The sequence below is a fragment of the Ambystoma mexicanum genome, chromosome 10 (genome assembly GCF_040938575.1).
Source record: "Ambystoma mexicanum isolate Mex_15411 chromosome 10, UKY_AmexF1_1, whole genome shotgun sequence".
Classification (NCBI taxonomy): Eukaryota; Metazoa; Chordata; class Amphibia; order Caudata; family Ambystomatidae; genus Ambystoma; species Ambystoma mexicanum.
Window position 1 is genome coordinate 827,269,283 of NC_090932.1, and position 24,071 is coordinate 827,293,353.

The 24,071-nt window shown below is 44.9% G+C and overlaps 1 protein-coding gene across 1 annotated transcript in view; it reads right to left on the reverse strand.

The window, feature by feature from the left end:
* SI (sucrase-isomaltase) overlaps positions 1-24,071 on the reverse strand; it is a 1,019,699-nt gene that overhangs the window by 974,573 nt on the left and 21,055 nt on the right. The window contains exons 2-4 of the mRNA XM_069618482.1: positions 16,765-16,850; positions 1,242-1,362; positions 1,041-1,150 (exon numbers count right to left, since the gene is read on the reverse strand). Of these exons, the coding sequence (XP_069474583.1) occupies positions 1,041-1,150; positions 1,242-1,362; positions 16,765-16,850 (317 nt within the window). The remainder of the gene's footprint in view (positions 1-1,040; positions 1,151-1,241; positions 1,363-16,764; positions 16,851-24,071) is intronic.

The window sequence follows — 24,071 nt, forward strand, 5'->3', positions numbered from 1 at the left end:
GGCAATGATTGCTCTATTTTTAAAAACATTGGGAAATATTTGAAAACCATTGCACCATTGCAAGTGAAGTTTGTCATGTTATGAGCACCAGGGCAAAAATTGCCCTAGTCCAAAAACCATATATTTTGACTGCATTTTTGCATCAGGGCAAAGTGGGCCCTCGTGCTAATACGCAATAGCACTAGGACAAACTTTCCCATGGTGCAAAAATGCATTGAAAATATATTGTTTTTTTACTATGGCAATTTCTGCACTGGTGCTTATACCATGCCAAACTGCACTTGTCATGGTGTAATGGTTTTCAAATATGTTGCAGTGTTTTTAAAAATAGGGAAAATGTTGCCATAGTGTTAATACAGTGCAACTTTGCACTTGCACCGGTGCAAAGATTCTGTAATCCGGCCCCTGATGAACTTCATGTTAGCAAATAATAGTCCAAACCTGACAGGTTTTACTTCTGTTTTCCTGTTATCCAAATTTTACGCCATTCAGTGTACACATTTGCTTCAACTATCATAGAGAAGTTGATCTGGGATTGATTTTGAGAAAACTTGATGTAAAAAGAGTGAATAGAAGGCTGGGTGTAGTATTTATACTTTGCATGGCTATGTTTTGTTATGTATTTTTTGTTGCTTTATGCAGGCTGGTTAATATGTGCAGTCTTTCCTAGTTATTATTCAGAAAATGAGAAGTACTTTAATTTCTTCTCACTATCTCTAACCCCATCTCATCTACCGCATTCTCTCCCCTAAATTACTATGTGAAACATATAGGAGTGTTTTACTACATTGGGGTTCTGCATATCAATTAGCCATTGCATGCCTGGTCAGCACTTTTGGGTGGGAAATTAAAAATGGGATAATTATAACATCATATCACCCAACCGTACACCGCTGTCTACGTTCTGGAATGTAGACATACATCACTAACCCTTGCTTCAACCCATTTTATACATAGGTCAGATGTAAGGCATATTAAAAACAACAGCAATGTATCCACACAATATTTTTAGAAAAACACATTGAAAAAAAGTGGCTTACCTTGAACCGGAAACGGTTTTGTGTCTGCATTTCAGCTGAAAATAAGACATTGTTAATATCCTCTCCAAATATTGTGGGTGCAGATAGTCTTTGTAGCTGCGCTTCAAACCCTAAAATATTAAAAGGAATGCTTGTTAATGTTCTATCTGTTTGGGGAGCTGCTTCAAAACAATATATAGGAGACAGAAAATTGTACTATACCTGACTTTGTTTTCTTCTGACCGCCAACAACTTCATATCCATGATTTGTTGGGAAAAAGCACCAGGGTGCATAGGTTTCACTAAACGGACTCCAACAGCAGCCACGCTTCTCACACAAATCCTGTGAAAAGTTCAAATGGATTAACAAAATGTATTTTTATGTTACAAATATATCTACAATCTATATTTGCAATACGCTTCCCAACATCAAATTTAATAATTTTGCTCAACTAACTTTCTCTATCCATCCCAACCTGATGTGAGAATGAAGTAAGAAGGGAAACAGGGAAAAGCATGGAAGGTCAGGAAGTGCCCGGTGACAGGGCCAAGATTTTGCAGTGATCATTGAGAAGGAATCGCAAAGCATGAACATAATTCATGTACTGTTGACATTAAATTAATTTGACATTTCCGGTTGAGGGTTTTTTCTAAGACTGAAAAAAAAAAATAAACAAAAAGGAGCAAAAGATCTCTTGAAAGTTGAACATGCATTTTATTAACACAATCATTAATGGTTTTCTTTTAAATTTCGGGGCCAACCGGGCTAGGATATGTAAGGAAGGGGAGATAGATGAAGTGGAAAAGTGGTAGGTGGGAACCCCTCAATAAAATCAAAGATAAGTTCTACATTTAAATCAATGAACTCTGCTTAAGAATATTTTGCCAGCAAACATTTGGGAACAAAGGGATGTGTGTTTTGCCATATGAGTTTATGTGAGTGTGTGTGTGTGAAAGACAGAGAAATAAAGGGGTATTACTGAGAAATGGTGTGTGTGTGTTTGTCTGCCAATAGGGGGGTGTTTGTACACTTTTATACCTCATACATACCTAGGCAGTGACACATATTTTACAGACCAAGAAAGCAGTAGTTACTCCTGTATTGCATTCTTGTTTTTCTCAATCTTCTGCATATGTCATGTGAATTAAACTTAGATAAACTCCACAAAATGCTGACTGGCAACAGTAATTCATTTGGGCAGTATTCAGTTAATTTACGGCTGGAATACCACACAACTCTTCATGGGACCCAATGTTAGGCCTAGTCGTAACCATTTGCCCAGGTACAAAGATGCATTTAAATAATATGTTTTAGCAGTGGGTAATGTTTATCAATGTGCTAAGTGCATTTACACCAGTGCTCAGTTTCTATAATTCCACCTTACAGGTTATTCTGTGTTTGCAGTATAGCACCTAGAGACAGTGGCCCTGCCTTCAAGGAATTAAACTCTTGGGTTTCTTTTAGATATTTTGAGGTTTACCTGCCAGATTTGTTTCCACTGGTAGACTGAAGACCTGACTATTCAAAGCTATGTACCACTGTAGCATGGGATTTCTAAAGTATTGCTCTCCATCCACAAGAGACTTGCAAAAAGCAAAAAAAATGTCCAATGTCCTTATTATAGAGAAAGGGAAGATGATGCCTCTTTATGGAATGTTGCTTCAGTCCAGCCATGTGACCAAGTAATCACGCAGCTCTTATCTTGGTCATGGGACTTTGCTAACATATTTACATGGGTAGAGGAGGCCTATAGCCTGCAATCAAAAATGAAAATCCCCAATCAAAAATGTGGAGAGGGCAAGAAACTAAATTAACAAATTCCAATCTGCTGGTGATCATGACATTGACCTATTTTGCTCAATATTTTCAGCGCAACTCAATGGGTGTTTCCGGGATTAAACATCAGATCACAGATACCCATTTCCTTCCCCAGGGGCATGACTGATTTGGTGAACTTTGAACAAATATTGTTAGAACATTCACCATTCTGGTCTCTGCAGTAATTTAAGCTTCCATGGGTAAAATGTGGGACCTTTCATTAGTAACTCCTTCGCTGTCCCAGACACTGGGCTTGAGATATAAAGTTTAGAGGTTACAGATACAATATCAGGAATATAAAACAAGCAAGCCTATTAGAGCATTGCATTGATTCTTCACTTTGGATCTCTCATCCTGTTAGGGAGAATTCTCTGTTTAGGCTGAATTTCCTAACCTAGTGAGTCCCCCACCAGCTTTGCTGGATTTCTGGAGTTTGTTTTTTTCATCCTGCCAAGAGTGAGACTCTTTTTCTCCCACTCTTGGACATGATTTGTGGTATTTCTTTGAATGTTAATGTGTTCTATGGGCTATGGGGTCTTTTACTCCATAGGGTCTCACGTGTTTTGCTATGTGTGTTACACAGCACCCTCCGTGCCGTAACACTGGGGTGTCCTAGGTGACCCCCACCATAGACTCCATACCCTGGGACTGACTACTGTCTCCCAGGGCATGTAAAGTCACCATTGGCTTTACTAGACCTAAATATACTAACAGAACCAATACAAACCATCCTATTGTGGACGTACTGGTAGGGGCAATTCGATTACCCCTGGGTCTGTTGTTCGAGGGGGCACTGTCCCATCCCCCCTCGTTGAGTTTTGGCTGGTGGCAGTGGATACTACTTTTTATATTCGACCACAAATATATTCCTATGGGATTTTCCCAATGTTCGAGGCTAATACTTTTTCTATGTAGCCTCGGTCATACCGCCGGTTTATTAAATTAAAATGAATTCACCGGTTGGTATTTTCTGCCAGAACTCGGTTTTTAAATGGCGTATGTGTTCGCCTCTGTAACTCCAAACCAAAGGTTGCGCCCTTTGTTCCACTTTTGGCGGGCTTCTGCACAGAAGCCCTCCAGAGTGGTGCCATTCTGTCTGGGTACGACAGGGGGTGTAGGAGGGGGTTTAGGCACCCTGGACTGAGTTGCCTTGCCAACTCAAGTCGCACTCTGGTGTGATTGGCCCAAGTGGTGAGCCGTCCCGCTCACCACTTAGCATGTGTGATTGACAGCTAGGCTGAATGAATGGGGGTTTTCTGCATAAAAGCAAGGCTTTGGGGACTGGAACTTCAGAAGTCGCCACAGGACCTAAGAATCCGACGAGGAAGAAGCTGAGCCGACCTGCAACGACGACACCACCGGTGGAGCCCTGCTGAACTGACTCACCACTTCCCAACGACAGAGGAGATCTCCCTGCTGGAGAGTCTTCTTCCCTTTGACTGGTGGGAACAACCAGTCCCTTGCTTTTTCTTCGCTTCCAGGACGTCTAGTGGTTGAATTGCCTGTGCTGAGCACCCCGGCAACCGGATAGCCACTAACCACTGTACCGCGACCGAAAGGTGGTGCCTTGTGACTGAGCACTCCGCGGCTGGTCTCTTCCCTGGTGGTGTAACGATCTTCAACTTTCCTCTACGACGAGATCATCTCTTCTTCTGGCAAAGCCCCGACTTGCATCCACCACCAGGAACAACTGCCCCCGCCAGAGCTGTCTCTTCACTTTCAAGGTACTGTGTCTGCCTGGCTTCCCTTGAACCGGTTAGCGTGAGGTGTCTTAAATCCTTACATTTCCACTGGGTCGCCTCCAGACCTTCTTAACTTTTGTTCTAATACTGGTCCAACCTTTCTGTGACATTTTGCTACAAAGACTTGAAATGCGTTTCCACTGTGGTATTTTTGGGACATACCGCCTTGCCTCTCTCTGAGTGGGCCTGGCCTCTGAACTTTGTGATCTACAGTAGACCCTGCCTTGCTTGCCTTGCATTTGCTTCGTAAAAGTGTTGGTACTGAGTTGGTTTCATACCCTGCCTTTCTCTCTCCCTTTCTAACGAATACTAGAGTGTCATCTAGGTTAAGCACTCACCTCTGTCTGCAAATAAGTGGTGTCTTTGAACCTAGACTTGTCGAAATATTGTTATGGGATTGATATATACTTATAGTAACTGTGATTGAAGTTGTTTGCCATATTAGTGCCAGTGTGTTTTTCATAGATGTGTTTTTAAATAAATAATTATATATCTTTACACCCAAGCTCGGATACGTGTCTGCTTGTTCTACTGTGTAAATTGCCCTATCTTGTACACTCCATATACTGCCTAACTCGTCTTGAGAGAAGTCTGACTGCTCAGCCACAGCTACCAGGTAAATCTGGGTGGTGCAGACTGCTACCGATTGGGTTTACTGCTAACTCCTGTAGTCTTAAACTTTTTGCAGTGGTCCCAGAGGGAACTGCACAGGTTTCTGCCTAACAAAGGTGTACAGAGGTGGGATTTGTATCGAGTATACAGTTTAGAGTGCTTTTCAACACTTTAGGATAACTAACCACAAAGCTTAGCACTAAAAAGCAACTGTCAAAAAACATGGCTACTATGGAAGTTTACAGTCAAGAGTCCTTGTCAGGTGAAAATACTGAGAGTTTGAGAGCTCTCTGTAGACAAGAGAATCTTTCTGTAAGAGGCAGGAAAATAGAACTGATAGCAAGATTGCTGGAAAACCAAAGTCTGGGTACTGGTTCAGAGGAACCGACTTCTCCAGCAAATGTAGATAACAGTAATGGTGTTGATCTAAATCAAAGTTCTGATGATAGTGATGAAGAGGCTGAAGAGGAAGGAGAGGCTAATGAAATTGTCTCCCCTACCCCTCTGTCTGCCTTACCACTGTACCTACTGGGCCTATAGCAGGTCCCACACTAAGTCCTCAAGTCCTTGAACTAGAAAAAATGAAAATAGACTTGGAATTCAGAAGGATTACTGCTCAAACTGAACAGAAACACCAAGAAATGCAACAAATTCTTAGGCTCAGAGAAATGGAGCTCAAGCATGAGTTAGAAATGAAAATGTTGTCTGTTGAAACTGCTTCTGTCTCTGACTCCTCTAGAAGTTCCAGTCCCAAAAGACCCCGGATGCCTAAGGAATTAATTGGTATGTATGAACCAAAGTTGGATGTGTTGGATTGGCTGAGTTTGTTTGAATATAATCATGGGCTCCAGAACATCAGAGGTAATGAGCTACTTACCTGGTTGTTCTCTAGGCTCCCCCTGTTGCAACTGATGCGGTAATGGAGTTGGGGGAGGAGGATAGGAAAGAGTATGAAAGTGTGAAACTAGCTCTGATAGCTAGATTTGGGAAGACCCCTTCCCAGTATCTTAAGAGGTTTAGATCCCTCAAAAAGCATGATGGTACCCCTTGGGCTACCTGGGTGAGTGAAGGGTTGAAAAACTTAGAGGGATGGATTAAGGGTTACAAGGTGAACACTTATGAGGGTATGAAGAATCTTTTTATGTTGTAGTCAATTTATGATGCCTGTTCTCCTAAGCTCAGACAGCACTTGGCTGATTCAAAAGAATTGGATTCCAGGAAGCTAGCTAGGGCTGCTGACTTGTGGGTTGCCAACAGGGCTACTCATAAGGATTCTGGGGCAACTCAGAAAAAGGATGAGGGAAAACAGCCTAAAAAAGACTCAAAAGAGAATTCTAATAACTCAAATTCCAAAGAGGGCCCCAAACAAAACCATAAGGGTAAGTCACAAGGAAAACCACAGCAGAATAGTGTACCTTCTGGTGCCAAACCAGAGGGGACCAGAACAAGCCACCATTCCAGAAAGCATTTGGTAAATGCTTTGTTTGTGGCTCTACTGACCATGTGAAAGGAGATCCCAGATGCAAGGGTAAACCTTCAGGGGTCCAGCTTGTCTCCTTAGCCTTCGCTCCAGAGGAGGAAGTCCAAATGGCAAGTGGAAACTTTCTACTGCTGGCTGATGAACCCATTGGAGTCTCAGTCAGTGTTTCTTTAGTGTCTCTGGGTTTGTGGGAACAACAGAATTTAGATGTCTATAATTCTATCCCAGATAATACTAAAGAGTATTATAAGAACAGTGTCCAGGTGAATGGTCAGTAGACTCCTGCCATTAGGGGCACTGGGGCCAGCATAACTGTGCTGGATAAATCTTTTTTTCAGGCTGAGGATGTTGCTAAAGCACCCAAACGCCTCACCAGGTTAGCTCGAGAGCCTGTGCAGATGCTTCCCCAATTACCAGTTCTCATCCATTGTAATAACATGACTGTGAAGATACCTGTCAGCATACAAAGTGAGGTACCAGGACGAGTTCTGTTGGGTAACGATTTAAAAACTCTTGGAGTTGTGTCTCATACCCCCAGACCTCCTAGTAAATGGTTACAGGAGCTAACCAGACCTGCAAGGGAGAGAACCATGAGAGGTTCTTCCAAGGAGATGATTAAGAAGGATATCACTCCTGCTCCACTGGATTTGTCAGCTGCTGCCTCAAGGAAATCAGAAGCAAAAGGGAAACCTAAAACTTCTAAACAGAAACCAGCAGCCAGCACTTCAGTGTAGCCAACAAGGACTTCCCCTTGGTTGTCCAAAGTTACACCAGTAACTCCCCCTCCAGCTGAGGCTGAGAGGGTGGTACAATCCTGTGTGGTAGAATTAGACTCTGAGCAAGAGCTGATGGAAGGCCAGGAACTCATCGGAGATCTGGATCCTGTTGACCATCATGAGCTGCAGTCTTTACTGGCAGAAGGTGGACCCAACAGGGCAGACTTCAGTAAGGGACAGAGAGAATGTCCAACTCTGGAAGGTCTACTGGAAGGATATCACTCCTCCTCCACTGGATTTGTCAGCTGCTGCCTCAAGGAAATCAGAAGCAAAAGGGAAACCTAAAACATCTAAACAGAAACCAGCAGCCAGCACTTCAGTGCAGCCACCAAGGACTTCCCCTTGGTTGTCCAAAGTTACACCAGTAACTCCCCCTCCAGCTGAGGCTGAGAGGGTGGTACAATCCTGTGTGGTAGAATTAGACTCTGAGCAAGAGCTGATGGAAGGCCAGGAACTCATCGGAGATCTGGATCCTGTTGACCATCCTGAGCTGCAGTCTTTACTGGCAGAAGGTGGACCCAACAGGGCAGACTTCAGTAAGGGACAGAGAGAATGTCCAACTCTGGAAGGTCTTCGCCACCAGGCAGAAGCTCAGGCTGAAGGGCAAGAGCCTGGGAAATACAGGTTGCACTGGGAAGATGGCCTCTTCTACAGTGAACCGACAGAGTCTGAACCTGGAGACTACAAACGACTTGTAGTACCCCAAGAGAACAGACAACAGTTCTTGCAGTTAGCCCACAAGATTCCTTTGGCTGGTCACTTGAGTTTCAAGAAGACTAAGGAAAGGCTCTCTCTCTACTTTTATTGTTCAAAGAGGGGGGCCGAAGTAGAAAAACACTGCAGGAGCTGCCACACCTGCCAGACCTCTGGTAAGGTTGACTCCAAGAATGTGGCACCTTTAGTGCCTGTCCCCGTTGTGGGAGTCCCATTTGAGAGAGTAGGGATTGACATTGTTCGTCCCCTTGATCCTCCAACCTCCTCAGGCAACAGGTTTATACTTGTTGTAGTAGGCCATGCTACTAGGTATCCTGAGGCCATTCCTATGAGGACTGTTACAGCTCCAGCTGTGGCTAAGGCCCTCCTTGGTATTTTTACCCAGGTTGGGGTTCCTAAGGAAGTAATTTCTGAGAGGGGGTCAACCTTTATGTCCCACCACATGAAAGCCATGTGGAAAACCTGTGGAGTTACTTACAAGTTCTCAACAGCTTACCACCCACAAACCAATGGATTAGTTGAAAGGTTCAACCGAACCATGAAGAGCATGATAGGTGCTTTAGAGGACCCCCTTAAACGAAAGTGGGATCTTCTACTTCCATGCCTTCTCTTTGCTTATAGAGAAGTCCCTCAGGAGGGAATAGGTTATTCTCCCTTTGAGCTTCTCTATGGTCATCCCGTCAGAGGTCCATTGGCCCTGATTAAGGAGGGGTTGGAGAGTGCTCCTTCCCCCAAGCCAGTCAGAGTGACTGACTACGTGATATGTCTCCGGAGGAGAATGTCACACATGATGGCAGAAGCAAGTGATAACTTGAAAGCTGGACAAGCATTGGTCAAGCACTGGCATGATCAAAAGGCTAACATGGTTATGATATGGCATTTGTTATGATATGATATGGCATTTGTAACGCGCCTATACATAAGTGTTTCAAGGAGCGACGAGGCAGGGAGGGGGGAACAAGGGGAAGACAGACAACGATCCTACTATGCCAGGTGTCATTCAGACCGCTCAAGTGCTGGGGTAGGGGGGAGGGAAAAGTGCAAGGGGAAGGGGAGAGGGGAAGTGCAGTACAAGTAAGTAGAGTAAAAAAAAAATTAAATAGGGCCAGCTGGTGGCAAGTGCAAGGTAAGTGCAGACAAGTGCTGGGAAGGGGGGGCTGTAGGGATACAGAGACAGTCCCGCAGTGCAGGGGTTGCCAGGGAGGCAGTGCAAGTGGAGAGTGGCTGGGCCCAGGACCAAGGTCGGTGAGAGTGGCCCAGTAGCAGATTCAGTGCAGTTTCAGTGAGGAATTTAGCAGGGGAGAGGGAGAGAGAAAGCAGAAGCAAAGAGGAAGGTTTTGAGGTGCTTCCGGAACCAGAGATGGTTCTCCTCAAGTTTCAGGGAGGCAGGAAGGCTGTTCCAGAGGGAGGCCCCTGCCGTGGAGAGAGATCTACCCCCAGCTCGTTGCTTCGAGAAGCGGCTGACCCTGAGGGAGTTGGAGACGGATGAGCGAAGGGCTCGGGAAGGAAGATATTTAGGAAGAGAGAGTTGAAGGTATTTAGGCCCCAGGCCCCAGAAGGCCTTGTGGACAATGCAGAGGGTTTTGAACTTAATCCTCTCAGCCACTGGGAGCCAGTGTAGAGATTTCAGTCCTGGAGAGATATGGTCCCTGGACTTGAGGCCAAGGACAAGTCTCGCAGTTCTGTTCTGGATGAGTTGCAGAGGGCGGAGAGTGGAGGCAGGCAGATTAAGATAGAGGCTGTTACAGTAGTCCAGCTTTGAGAGAACCAGGGCTCGGGAGACAGTGAGCTTCTGGGGGAAGGAGAGGAAGGGAAGAATACCTCTGAGGAGGTGCAGCTGGTAGTGTGACTTCTTAGAGTCTCTGAGTTCACTCAAGACCAGCTAGTTCTCGTTATGATCCCAACAAGGCAGAGGGCCTTGCAACACAAATGGATGGGACCCTTCAGAGTTGTGGGTAAACTTGGAGAGGTCAACTATCTGGTGGACTTGGGCAATCCCAAGGAGGCTCCAACAGTCTTCCACACCAACAGACTCAAAGCGTATGTCTCGAGACCTGACATAGGGGCGTTGCTTCTAGCATCATCAGAGGAAGAAGAAGAGAGTGAAGCTCTTCCTGATATCCTCAGAGGCTTACCTTTAGATGAAAAGATTGAAGGAGTAAATCTCTCTTCAAATCTGACACCTGAGCAACAAGAAGAGTGCAAATCTATGTTGAATCAGTTTGCCTCTCTGTTCTCACTTTCACCAGGCTTGACCCCTTGGGGCCAGCATGACATACTCACTGGTGACTGTCTGCCAGTCAAAAGCAGAGGATACAGAATGTCAGAAAATGTAAGAACCCACATCAAAGGTGAGGTCAGCAAGATGCTTGATCTCGGGGTAATAGAGCCCTCTACTAGTCCATGGTCTAGCCCAGTTGTGTTAGTACCAAAGGCAGGATCTAAAGAACTTAGATTCTGTGTGGACTGTAGAGCTCTTAATGCAGTCACCAAGGCTGATGCCCACCCTTTGCAAAGAACAGATGAGTTGGTGGATAGACTTGGTTCAGCCTAGTTCCTCAGCACATTTGACTTGACGTCAGGCTATTGACAAATAGCCCTGACAGACCATGCCAAGGAGAAAACTGCATTTTCTAACCCAGCTGGCTTATACCAGTTTAAGGTAATGCCTTTTGGATTGAAAAATGCACCTGCTACATTTCAACGGATGGTAAACCAGGTTCTGAATGGGATGGAGGGCTTCTGCATGGCATACCTGGATGACATTGCAGTGTTCAGCCCTACTTGGAAAGAACATGTTGACCATTTAGGATATGTTTTGCAGGCTCTTGATCAGGCCCATCTGACCATAAAGGCTAGTAAATGTGAAATTGGTCAGAGTAGAGTGGTCCAAAGGATGGTTAATCAAGTTCTGAATGTGATGGAGGACTTCTGCATGGCATACTTGGATGACATAGCAGTGTTCAGCAATTCCTGGGAAGAACATGTAGACCACCTAAGATATGTTTTGCAGGCTCTTGGATGAGCCAATCTGACCATAAAGGCGAGTAAATGCCAAATTGGACAGAGTAAGATAGTCTATCTTGGACATGAGGTAGGAGGTGGAGAAATAAGGCCTTTGCTCAGTAAGATTGAAGCTGTGCAAAATTAGACAACACCTACTACTCAGACCCAGGTGAGAGCCTTCTTAGGTATCACCAGGTATTACAGGAATTTCATTGACAACTATGGGACCATAGATTCTCCTCTGAATGTCATCTCCTCTCCAAAATTCCCTAAGAAGGTTAGATGGAATGAGGAGTGCAATCAGGCCTTTGAAAACCTGAAAAAGGCTCTTTACCAAGCCCCAGTACTCAGAGCTCCTGATTACCACCAAACTTTCATTGTGCAGACAGATGCTTCAAATGTAGGAATAGGTGCAGCACTCAGTAAACTGGATGGGAAAGGTAGGGAGCACCCCGTTTGCTTCATCAGCCGCAAGCTGAAGGATCCTGAAACAAGGTGGGCAACAATCGAAAGAGAGTGCTTTGCTATTGTGTGGGCTCTGAAGAAGTTTAGGCCATACTTATATGGTTCTACTTTTGTCATTCAGACTGACCACCAACCCTTGAGATGGTTCATGCAAATGAAGGGGGAAAACCCAAAACTACTGAGATGGTCAATCTGCCTGCAAGGGTTTGATTTCACCATTGAGCACAGGTCAGGGTGTCACCACCAAAAATGTTGATGGTCTCTCTAGGATGTATGTCATCGACTAGAGGTATGAGATTCATCCAGGAGTAGATTAAATCCTCCTGTCCCTTAGTCTGGGGGGGCGAGTGTTAGGGAGAATTCTCTGTTTAGGCTGAATTTCCTAACCTAGTGAGTCCCCCAGCAGCTTTGCTGGATTTCTGGAGTTTGTTATTTTCATCCTGCCAAGAGTGAGACTCTTTTTCTCCCACTCTTGGACATGATTTGTGGTATTTCTTTGAATGTTAATGTGTTCTATGGGTTATGGGGTCTTTTACTCCATAGGGTCTCACGTGTTTTGCTATGTGTGTTACACAGCACCCTCCGTGCCGTAACACTGGGTTGTCCTAGGTGACCCCCACCATAGACTCCATACCCTGGGACTGACTACGGTCTCCCCTGGCATGTAAAGTCACCATTGTCTTTAGTAGACCTAAATTTACTAACAGAACCAGTACAAACCATCCTATTGTGGACGTACTGGTAGGGGCAATTCGATTACCCCTGGGTCTGTTGTTCGAGGGGGCACTGTCCCATCCCCCCTCGTTGAGTTTTGGCTGGTGGCAGTGGATACTACTTTTTATATTCGACCACAAATATATTCCTATGGGATTTTCCCATTGTTCGAGGCTAATACTTTTTCTATGTAGCCTCGGTCATACCGCCGGTTTATTAAATTAAAATGAATTCAACGGTTAGTATTTTCTGCCAGAACTCGATTTTTAAATGGTGTATGTGTTCGCCTCTGTAACTCCAAACCAAAGGTTGAGCCCTTTCTTCCACTTTTGGAGGGCTTCTGCACAGAAGCCTTCCAGAGTGGTGCCATTCTGTCTGGGTATGACAGGGGGTGTGGGAGGGGGTTTAGGCACCCTGGACTGAGTTGCCTTGCCAACTCAAGTCGCACTCTGGTGTGATTGGCCCAAGTGGTGAGCCGCCCCGCTCACCACTTAGCATGTTTGATTGACAGCTGGGCTGAATGAATGGGGGTTTTCTGCATAAAAGCAGGGCTTTGGGGACTGGAACTTCAGAAGTCGCCACAGGACCTAAGAATCCGACGAGGGAGAAGCTGAGCCAACCTGCAATGACGACACCACCGGTGGAGCCCTGCTGAACCGACTCACCACTTTCCAACGACAGAGGAGATCTCCCTACTGGAGAGTCTTCTTCCCTTTGACTGGTGGGAACAACCAGTCCCTTGCTTTTTCTTCGCTTCCAGGACGTCTAGTGGTCGAATTGCCCGTGCTGAGCACCCCGGCAACCAGATAGCCACTAACCACTGTACCGGGACCAAAAGGTGGTGCCTTGTGACTGAGCACTCCGCGGCAGGTCTCTTCCCTGGTGGTGCAATGATCTTCAACTTTCCTCTATGACGAGATCATCTCTTCTTCTGGCAAAGCCCTGACTTGCATCCATCACCAGGAACAACTGCCCCCGCCGGAGCTGTCTCTTCACTTTCCAGGTACTGTGTCCGCCTGGCTTCCATTGAACCGGTTAACGTGAGGTGTCTTAAATCCTTACCTTTCCACTGGGTCGCCTCCAGACCTTCTTAACTTTTGTTCTAAAACTGGTCCAACCTTTCTGTGACATTTTGCTACAAAGACTTGAAGTGCATTTCCACTGTGGTATTTTTGGGACATACCGCCTTGCCTCTCTCCGAGTGGGCCTGGCCTCTGAACTTTGTGATCTATAGTAGACCCTGCCTTGCTTGCCTTGCATTTGCTTCGTAACAGTGTTGGTACTGAGTTGGTTTCATACCCTGCCTTTTTCTCTCCCTTTCTAACGAATACTAGAGTGTCATCTAGGTTAAGCACTCACCTCTGCCTGCAAATGAGTGGTGTCTTTGAACCTAGACTTGTCGAAATATTGTTATGGGATTGATATATACTTATAGTAACTGTGATTGAAGTTGTTTGCCATATTAGTGCCTGTGTGTTTTTCATAGATGTGTTTTTAAATAAATAATTATATATCTTTACACCCAAGCTCTGATCCGTGTCTGCTTGTTCTACTGTGTAAATTGCCCTATCTTGTATACTCCATATACTGCCTAACTCGTCTTGAGAGAAGTCTGACTGCTCAGCCACAGCTACCAGGTAAATCTGGGTGGTGCAGACTGCTACCAATTGGGTTTACTGCTAACTCCTGTAGTCTTAAACTTTTTGCAGTGGTCCCAGAGGGAACTGCACAGGTTTCTGCCTAACACATCCCTCCACTAGACACTCAGTAGCATCATATCGGCTGCTGAGGTACTGGGGGACGTTGCCGTATCTCCACTTCTCTACTTCACTACGCTACCAGGAATTTGAAGAGGTGGTGCAAGATGTTGCAGCAGAGTAAGGCATTGGATGTCTATGGCGTACACACCAAACATGGGATCACACAGATAGTGCCTTAAGTGTCCAGAACCATATGGCGTTAGACTGTGGCACTTGGGCGAGAGATGTTTCTCTTCAACAACAGCAAGCCTGTGATCAGCGGTGTAGTTTCTCCACTCAGATTAAAATAAGGATAGCATCTGGAAATTTAAGCTGTTTTTTACATACAATGACTATAACGTGAATAAGACACATTTTCAGCAAAAGGTGGGGTGATTGGGCATGAGATGTTGCAATATTCATTTGATTTTTATATCAGCGCCATTTGAGGCTGTTCTGTCTATAGGATGACTCAGCATGTTATGTAGGACCTTATTTTCAAAAAGTTGGCATTAGATGATGATAATTCTGAACAAGGAGGTGTACCTATGTCTGCCAAATGAGGATTTACTTGACATTAGATGCCAGTACTTTGGTATGATAGGATAGACCTGGTATATGACGGCATCACCAGGTTCCCTGACACTGTATCATGTATGCAATGGCTAACCCTGGCGCAAGAAGCTCTATATGATATAGAAGAGCAGTATTCGGTCTTCACTTGGCAAGTGATGGAACAACCCAAGTTGTGTGCGCCTTTATGTTGCATATTTGTCATAAGGGGCCATTGTTAGCATCTGGTGCCAATACATACGTATTTGTGGCTCAACTGTAGAACTATAGAAACCACACCTGTTCATGTGTGGCTACACCTTCAATGTGATGCCTGGACCAAACCTATATGGCTGAAACTTGTACTGGATTTCATTACCTCGATAAATGATCCTGCACATGTCATGTTATAAACGCACCTATGTATGAGAACATGTTGTGATTTGATTAATGTTACACACATTGCAGTTTGTGTTATTTTGCTGCTTGCGATATTGTTTGCTGTGATCTCATTTCATCATGCATTAAGTGTCATTATGTGGGGACAGTGGTGCACATGGTGTCACTGGCTACAATGTCATCAACCACGTTATTTCAGTCCATTCTATTCCTGCTATGTTGGTCAGAATTGCATTTAGGCCATCTGTGATTGCATTGAATAGCCTAGAGCTGCCCTGCGCCCAGAATTGCATTTAGCCCATCTGTTAAAGCAGCACAATACTGGAACTCCTTTCCACCTCCTTGCAGGGAGGACCTCCCCTACCGCCTATTCAGAACTAAGACCATCCACTGGCTCAAGACTCACGACACATAACAACCTCATGCTCTCTTGCTGCCCTGATGCTCCACCACTATGATTGTAAATATGTATATTTAGGTTGTCAACTGTTCAGTGTAGATACCTTCCATGAGACAAACGATGTATTGTATATAGTATTGCCTATATTGTATATTTCTGTAACCGATGCCTCATCGGCGTGCATTGTTTCTTTTTGACTTGTCCAACACTGTAACCACGGCTGGACTTCATTCCCCTACATGTAATCAAGCTTTGCAATCCTCTTGTTGCCTCTGCGCCTTGCTACCCCTTCAGGGGTTAGGTGCGCAATATAAATAAATAAAATACTAAAATACTAAATACTAATTGACAGCACTGCCTTCAAATAGAGACTGGTGGAAATATCACCTAATGAGCATGCCTTCCATCCCACAAAACACTAGGCCCGTCTGTGGTCTCTTACTTAAACATGCATTCAGTATGGATATGTGCTCACAATGCCATACACAGGAGGGTGTTATGCGAATTAGTAGTTATGGATAGAATCAGCGTGACATATCTGAATGTATAAGTTGACAAAGGCTCATTAATGCTTTAAGTCTAACAATTTGCTGATATATTGAAACTTGGAAACACGTGCAACGCCATTCAAATATTTATCATTGTTGCGGTCTTCAAACTTGAAAACAGACACACTTTTACCACCATTTGTAACGTTGTTATGAACCAAGAATTATGTTTAATAAGTGCACTTCATTTATATTTATACCTATTTCTTTACATCATCATTTTGCATCCAGTGACAGTTTCTGCTCACCATATTTAAATCACAAATGCTCACCTGTGCACGCTTTTTCTATTGTGGCACTCAGGTGATGTTTTCAAATGCACAATTAATGAGCAGTTTTTCTTTTTAGTATGAACACAGGACTGGAGACGCATAAGGTCAACACTGAGGGTTCAGCATGTTTACAGATGTGCAGACGGCCATAAATATAACATATATTCCTCAGAGAACTAGTGATCAGTGTATATTTGCGCAATGAAGATTCTTAGGTACCCTACTTGAAGTTAGTTTTCTAACTCTTCCTCCAAAATGTTTGAAATTACAGGTTGGCATTTGGATATCTAGAAAATGAAAACACCTTCATCCAAATAATATTTGTGTTTATCACACACATTTAATGTACGTTTTGTGTTCTTTTTTGTGTTCTGATTCCCTGGGTACCAAGAGTGTAGTACCTTTTTTCATACTCTAATCTACATATTCCTGTATTCTGCAAATGCATTAAAATATCAATTTGTATAATTTGTCACTGAAAAATATAGATTGCGATGTTTGGCATACCTGTGTGCCCATTGTATCCGGAATGCAGTCTATTCGTTGTGAGATGTCTATAGCTGGACATTGTGGAACAAATGTTGGCAATGGATCTATATAAATAATAACAACAGAGTTAATTGTCAACAAGAAAATAAAACATCAAAATATAAAATATGAAGAAGACACATACCAAACCATTAAGGTGACAAGGTCAAGAGTAAGAGTAGGCTGATGGGCGATAGGGCCATAATTGTTGAGAAGGGAGGTGGCACAAATGTGAAAAAATAGCTTGAAACACGCTAATCTTGCTTCACGCATGGGAAACATTGTTTGGCATTTGGACCGCAGGGTTACACTTGAGTCCGAGTTAAGCGATGAGCCTCTCAGCATGTCCACCAGCCAATGTCAGAGGAGAACCTTACTACTGAGGGGAAATCAGGACAATAGTATAAATAATCCTGTCTAAGAGGTGAGAAACCTATTAGGTGATTGCATTTCTAGGGGACCTGAACTATTGAATTCAGGAAGAGGACCAGTGGATGATCTTCGAATTTATCATATTAACTGGCTACAATCACGGAAAACATTAGATAATTCAGATATTTTGGCGTAGGCTGAAGAATACCCAGCTGTGGAAAATGTGAACACCATGATATAGATGCTCCCATAGAGAGGACCTCAATAGCATACAAGAAAGACTTGTCTGTGATTATTTATGGAATGTTTGTGACAAATTTATTGACACGTCAGGAAAAGCTGAAGGTTTTGTTCTTTAAATAGAAACTCAACTGGGTTGAGCCAAGTCAGGCCACCTGCCAGAGGCCAGATGATAAGCTGTACAGGCAGATATAGTTTAAATACTAGACCTCAGGGTAATTTAACCATTCCAAAGTCATTGGTCAACTTATATAATGCTGGACACGAAATACACTGTCGTTTTGCATCAACTTCTGAAAGGTCAGTGACAAATACATTCTCAAAGCTTTAGCACTACGAGATCATTGGATGGATAGGCGAAGTTCATCTCTACATTATATCTATCCAACATTTCTGCCACACCTGACTCTGACATACCCCTACCCATTGCACCCTTCCTGAAACCCAATACCAAATTCTTGCTCCTTGGAGACTTTAATCTCAGATTCTCTGACCCAGCCGATCACCTGGTCTTTTCACTTGCATCAACACTCCAAGAGATGAACTTCATACAAGTCATTGAGGCACCCACCCCCATCAAAGGGCGCATGCTTGACTGGATCCTATACCTAAACACCTCCACCAAAATCTTAGACATCAATCCTGTGCCCTGTACAGACCATTCCCTGATCCTGTTCTCCCTAGACCCCAATATCACCACTGAAATGCCTACCACCACCCACCAACCCATCACCGCCAGACACACAAAAAAACGTAATAAGGAACTCCTAGAACCCACCATTCGGACCTCCCTCGAAACTTGCCTTGATAACTACAACCCAGAGGCCATTCTCTCATCTTACAACACTGCCTTGCGCTACACCTTGGATCTTCACGCCTTCCTCAAAGCTAACACTAGGAAAAAAGACCACCACCACAACTGGTTCACCAAAGAACTAGCTAATCTTTGCAAAACCAAGTGTTCTAAAGAACATATCTGCAATACCCACATCTCAGAAGCCCAGTCTGACACAAAAGAGCTATTCAAAATAAATCCTAAAAGAACTAGAAACCCCAGTCCCACCTGTCTCTACCTTTCCCAAAGACAAAGCCTGGTACACATTGGTACAATCCACCCTAGCCAACTAAATCCAAAACCTTAGAGATAGAACCATCCTCAAGAAAGCACAGATCCCTCAAGCCAAATCCTCCTACCCTGCCTCCTGCCCACCCATACCCTCGACCCCCCCCCCCTTTCCAGTTCACCATTGCATAAACCATTACCATCATCCAAAACCTCAAAGTCTCCAACTGCACTGGTGACCTCTTTTTTTTTTTTTTTTTTTAATTTGGGCGGCCCTTGGGCATCGTAGCGCTTGTTACAGAGGGCTTTTTGCTTACATTCTTAGTTGCATACAAAAGTTACATAGGTGCAGGCAAGCTTATCGGTTCCTTACAGGGTTACAGTGAAACAACGGCTTAGTTTGGCAGTTATGCAGAGTACTTTAAATAAACAGTTTCGTTTAAGCATTTTTCTGAACACAGTGAAAGATTTTTCATTTCTCAGGGCTGTGGGGAGGGCGTTCCAGTTTTTTGGTGCTAAGTGATGGAAGCTGGTGCCACCCGCTTTGGCTCTTTTGAAAGAGGGGACGTAGATCTGGTTAGTGAGGCGAGATCTGGTGGGTCTGGAGGAAGTGCAAGGGGAAATCCTTTCAGAGAGGTAGGGAGGAGCATTCAGTGAAAGGCATTTGTGGGTAATGGCTAGTGTTTTGAAGAGAATGCGCTCTTTGACGGCAAGCCAGTGTGCGTCTTTCCTTGCGTGGGATATGTGTTCCCTTTTGCGGATACTTAGTGCAGTTCTCAGGGCATTGTTCTGTATCACTTGTAGTTTGTGTACGTTTTTAGCAGAAATGCCTAGGAAGAGGATGTTGCAATAATGAAGTTTGGTACCGACCGTGGCTCTCGCAATGGATAGGCAGTTTTGTATGGATAGGAAAGGTCTGACTGCGTTGATGATTTTTGTGGTGAGTGCTTTTGATGAGGCTATTGCATTAACCTGTCGGGTCATAGTTAGGGAGGAGTCGAGGTATATACCTAGTGTTTTTACTGCTGAGTATGCTGTGATAGTGTTGTTGTCGACGATAAAGGTATTGTATTGTGGAGAGAGTTGGTTTATTGTTTCTTTGGTGCCTACAACAAGGATCTCGGTTTTATCTCCGTTGAGGCAAAGTCAATTGGCTGCCATCCAAGTTTGGATTGGAGCGTAAATATTAGTTAGGGTTGCTGTATCTTGCTCATAGATGCCGTGAGAGGGACTAAGACTTGTTTGTCGTTAGCATAGTTGGTGTAGGCTATGTTGTGACTGTCAAGATCATTGAACAGTGGGAGAGTGAAGATGTTGTACAGTGTGGGTGCTGGGCAAGAGCCTTGTGGCACTCCGCAGTGTATGGTGGTAGGTGGAGCAGAGGCAGAGTCAGAGAACACTCTCATGAGTCTACCACGGAGGAAGGAGTCTATTTAGGCTGCAGCTTCTGGAGAGAAGTGGGTAGCGTTTCTTAGTTGCTTGCCTATGATATCATGGTTGACGAGGTTGAATGCTGCAGACAAGTCTAATACGAGGAGAAGTTCTGGTTTGCCTTTGTCCATAATATCACTGAGTTGTATTTTTAAATCTAGTAAAGCAGATTCTGTTCCATGTCCAGGACGGAATCCTGATTGCCTTTTGCCTAATATTTGGTTTTCTTCAAGGTATTGCTGTATTTGTGTGTAGGCCACCTTGTCCAGAATCTTGAGCAGAAACGGTACAGTGCTGATAGGCCTGTAGTTGGTGGCAATTTCAGGATTGAACGTGGGTTTCTTCAATAGCGGATGTACCCAGGCTTCTTTTAGACAATCGGGGACTGTGTTCGAGTTAAAGGAGGCTTTGATGAAGGTTTTGAGGAATGTGGCTAAAGTTTCGGAGCAATCTTTGACTAGTTAAGTTGGACATGCGTCGCCTTTGCAATTGGAGGGTTTGATTTTTTTGACTATTTCTATTACTACAGGTATAGTGACTTCCCTGAAGGAGAATGGTTTTAGTTTTCTCGGATTGGTCTTGCTTTCCGGGCAGGAAGTGAGATTGATGTGTTTGGAGGGGTTTTTGTATTGTTCCATGGGCTTACCCTGCAAGAGCTCGATTTTACTTATTAAGGCAGTTTGTACACTGGTGCACCATGCTACATCTTTGGTGATTTCTAGTGACTTAGTGGGTAGGCTAGAGAGTTCTCGATAGATGGCGAAGAGTTCTTTGGACTCGGATGTGGCTTTGGTGATTCTGTTGTTTGGAGGTTAGTATGTCTTTTTTGTAGCTGGTGGCAATGGATTTGTATGCTGATAGCGTAGCTTCCTGAGGGGAGGCTTGCCAGTTCTTTAGTGCTCTCCGTTTTTGCGTTCGTAGTTCCTTGAGTTCAGTAGTGAACCAAGTGTTGTTGTGTTTTATTTTGTGGGCTTTTTTGATCTGGAGGGAAGCTATGGTTTCAATGGCTGATTCCATGATGGAGTTGTATGTAACTGCGAGTATGGTGGGGTCTGAGGAGGTGGGGAGCTGGAGGGGCAGTATGTCTAGGAGAGAGAGAATGTTTTCTTTGGTGAGGTTAGGGTCACTTTTGGCTAATGCTTGTGGTATGGGTGATGGGTGTTTAGGTGTGTCAGTGCATGTTGGAATGAAGAAATGGATGAGGTGGTGGTCAGACCAGGGGAGGGGAGTGTTGGAGCTGAGATCTATTTCACAGTTGTGGTCAGCTACCCAGTCAAGGGTGCGGCCTTTGCAATGTGTGGGTGTGAGGTTTCTTTGCTGAAACCCAAGCTCAAGAATAGCTTGTGATAAGGCTTTGGCTGGCTTGTCTTTGGGATTGTTGAGGCCCAGGTGAAGTGTTTTAGTAGATGCTTTGAGGTTGTCGCTTAGGAGATGCAAGAGGTTGTCATGAAAGTCAGCTATGGGGCCAGGAGGACGGTAGACTAAGTGGATGGTGAGGGTGTTGTTAGCTGAGGTGGCAATCTTAACTGTGAGGCAATCAGTGTTCTCTCCAAGGTTAGAGACGGCCCGCACAGACCATCAAACTCTGTGCTGAGCCCTTAGCCCCCACCATTACTAAATGAATCATTGCCTCCTTCAGCACCTGCACCATACCCAATTCCATCAAAGAAGCCTGGGTCAAACCATTACAGAATAAATATTCCCTTGATTTCACTCTACCCACCAACTACTGCCCCATCACTACAGTTCCATTCCTCTTGAAAATCCTCAACCGCACTGCCTATTTACAACTCCAATCCTAACTTGAAACACACTCCTGACTCGGTCTAAGCCAATCCGGCTTTAGACCAGGGCATAGCACTGAATCCACCCTCCTCGATCTCAAGATACAATTGACCTCATTCGCGACAAAGGAGACCTCTGCATTCTCATGTGTATCGACCTTTTGGCGGCCTTTGATCTCGTATACCATGATATCCTCTGCCACCGCCTCACCACTTCCTTCAACTTTTCACAAGAAGCAGCCAAATGGGTCATATCCTTCCTGAGCAAGCGAACCTCCAGGGTCTTCGCCGGCACGGAAGCAGCAGACCCCATCCCTGTTCCCTATAATGTCCCACAGGGATCCTGCATCTCACCCACATTCTACAACACATACACTAAGAACCTATTTGATCACCTTGACAACCTCGTTATCCCTTACACAAATTTTGCTGATGACACCCAGATCCTCCTCAAACTATTTGCCATCAATGACCACGACTGCACAACATCAATCACATTTACAACATCATACAGGCATGCATGGCAAACCACCACCTATGCCGAAATGATGATAAAAACAAGATATTCATTGTGGAATCCCCCCACCACCTCAAAAATCTTGATCCTGCCTACTCCGCATTCATCATAGACGAAAACAGCATCCCTGTGAAGTGGGAGAATGGAAGACCAGGCTCCCGTCCTTCACCTCTCGCGCTTGGCCTAGAGGGTCACGACCCAGACACCCGCCACGAGAAGAGTTTGTCCATTTACCAGACGACCAAATACCCTCGTACAGGAACATACGGATGTGTCCATCTGCCTGCCCAACAGCCCGCACTGGCCATGCCGACACCTGCGGCACGGACCAACTAGACTAAAATCTACACGTCGTTAGAGATGCCATGACGACCTAGACAACGGGAAGCACATCTGTACAAATATACACACTGGACATTCCCACACCGATCTACACGAAGAATATACTCAGTGCTATGACGTAGGCGACAGGCATATTCACGGACGTGCATCTTTATTATTTTTACATAGGCTTTCAGAATGCAGAAACGCAAAACGCGTCATGAACTCATCTACAAAGCTTGCTCACGCTTCTCTTGAAACCAGTTACCACCATAAGAAATATAATGAAGACACGATACTGGTCATGGAACTATATGCTACTATAACCTAAAGCACCTATGCACCAAACGGACCACTTATGCACCAGGCCCAAGTAGGCCTCAAACAAGAGCTCCCGTGGACATTAACAAAGCAAGGGTCTGGTTGCTGATCCTGCAGAATGGGCCCGGTGAAACACCCAGCCAAGGTCGAAATGTTGCAAACCCACATTCCAAGAACAAAGCATCAAAGGCACGATGTTGCAACCTCGCACTCCGCGCACCAACGTTAAGGTCACACCTGCAAATTTAACCAGACACACAGTGGAAAAGCAATATTAATTGTGTAGAATTCTGCCTCAAACACGGTCCCTCCCCACGTGACCAAGCTGAACCTGACGAGATGCCAAACCCAGGAGAGAAGAGGCGTCTGGATCCCTCGCTACGAGACACAGGCAGATACACTTGAAAGGTTCAATGGACATCTGCGACAGTGGGAGCGGTCAGCCTTCCAACTATGAATAAATCCTCACATTGTCTGCACGTACCCATAGTGAAACATTGTTGCAATTGCAGGTACACCGAGAGCTGGGAACAGCGGTGGTCCCAGGCTGGGAAGCTCACGGGCGCACCAATCAGAACATGGGGCTCTTATCACTGACGCCAGTAATATTAACCAATCCTCAGGAGTCTTCATGTAACAATTTTCATGTATCTAATTGTAGGGACAACCCAGATATATCACCTGACTACCCTTTGTCCACTAACATTGTCCTCTATATGTGTGCTATACTAACCCTACCACTCAGCAACCAATTAAGAGTGGCGATAGGTTTTTTGTTAACTTTCTGAAGTGACGCAAATAGCGCGTCATAATACAGTAAAAAGGGCCTGCGAGCCCCACGATTGTGTGTGTGTCAGGACGGACGCGTACGCTCCTTGACCCATCCCTGCCGTTTTGTCTAATAAACAGCAGAGTCACCTTGCTCCTTGTGTGTGTGTCTCATACTCTATCTCATCTGGGATACACGGGAGGAGTTGGGGCCTCCCTGCCTGGAGGTCTGCTGACGGCCCGGCTGACCCGGGCAGAATTTCCCCCCGACAAGTTGGAGGCACTGCTGAGATCTGTTTAAGATCGACTTTTTATTTTTTACTTTTTCCAGGCACTCCCGTTGCGAGGAGGCCCGGCGGCGCGCCCCCTCTGCCGTTGCCCCCTTCTGAGGACTACAGGACCATCGCGGAGCTGCGAGAAGACCGGACAGCGCAATCCGGATATTGGCCCTCGGGAGCCGGTTGAGAAG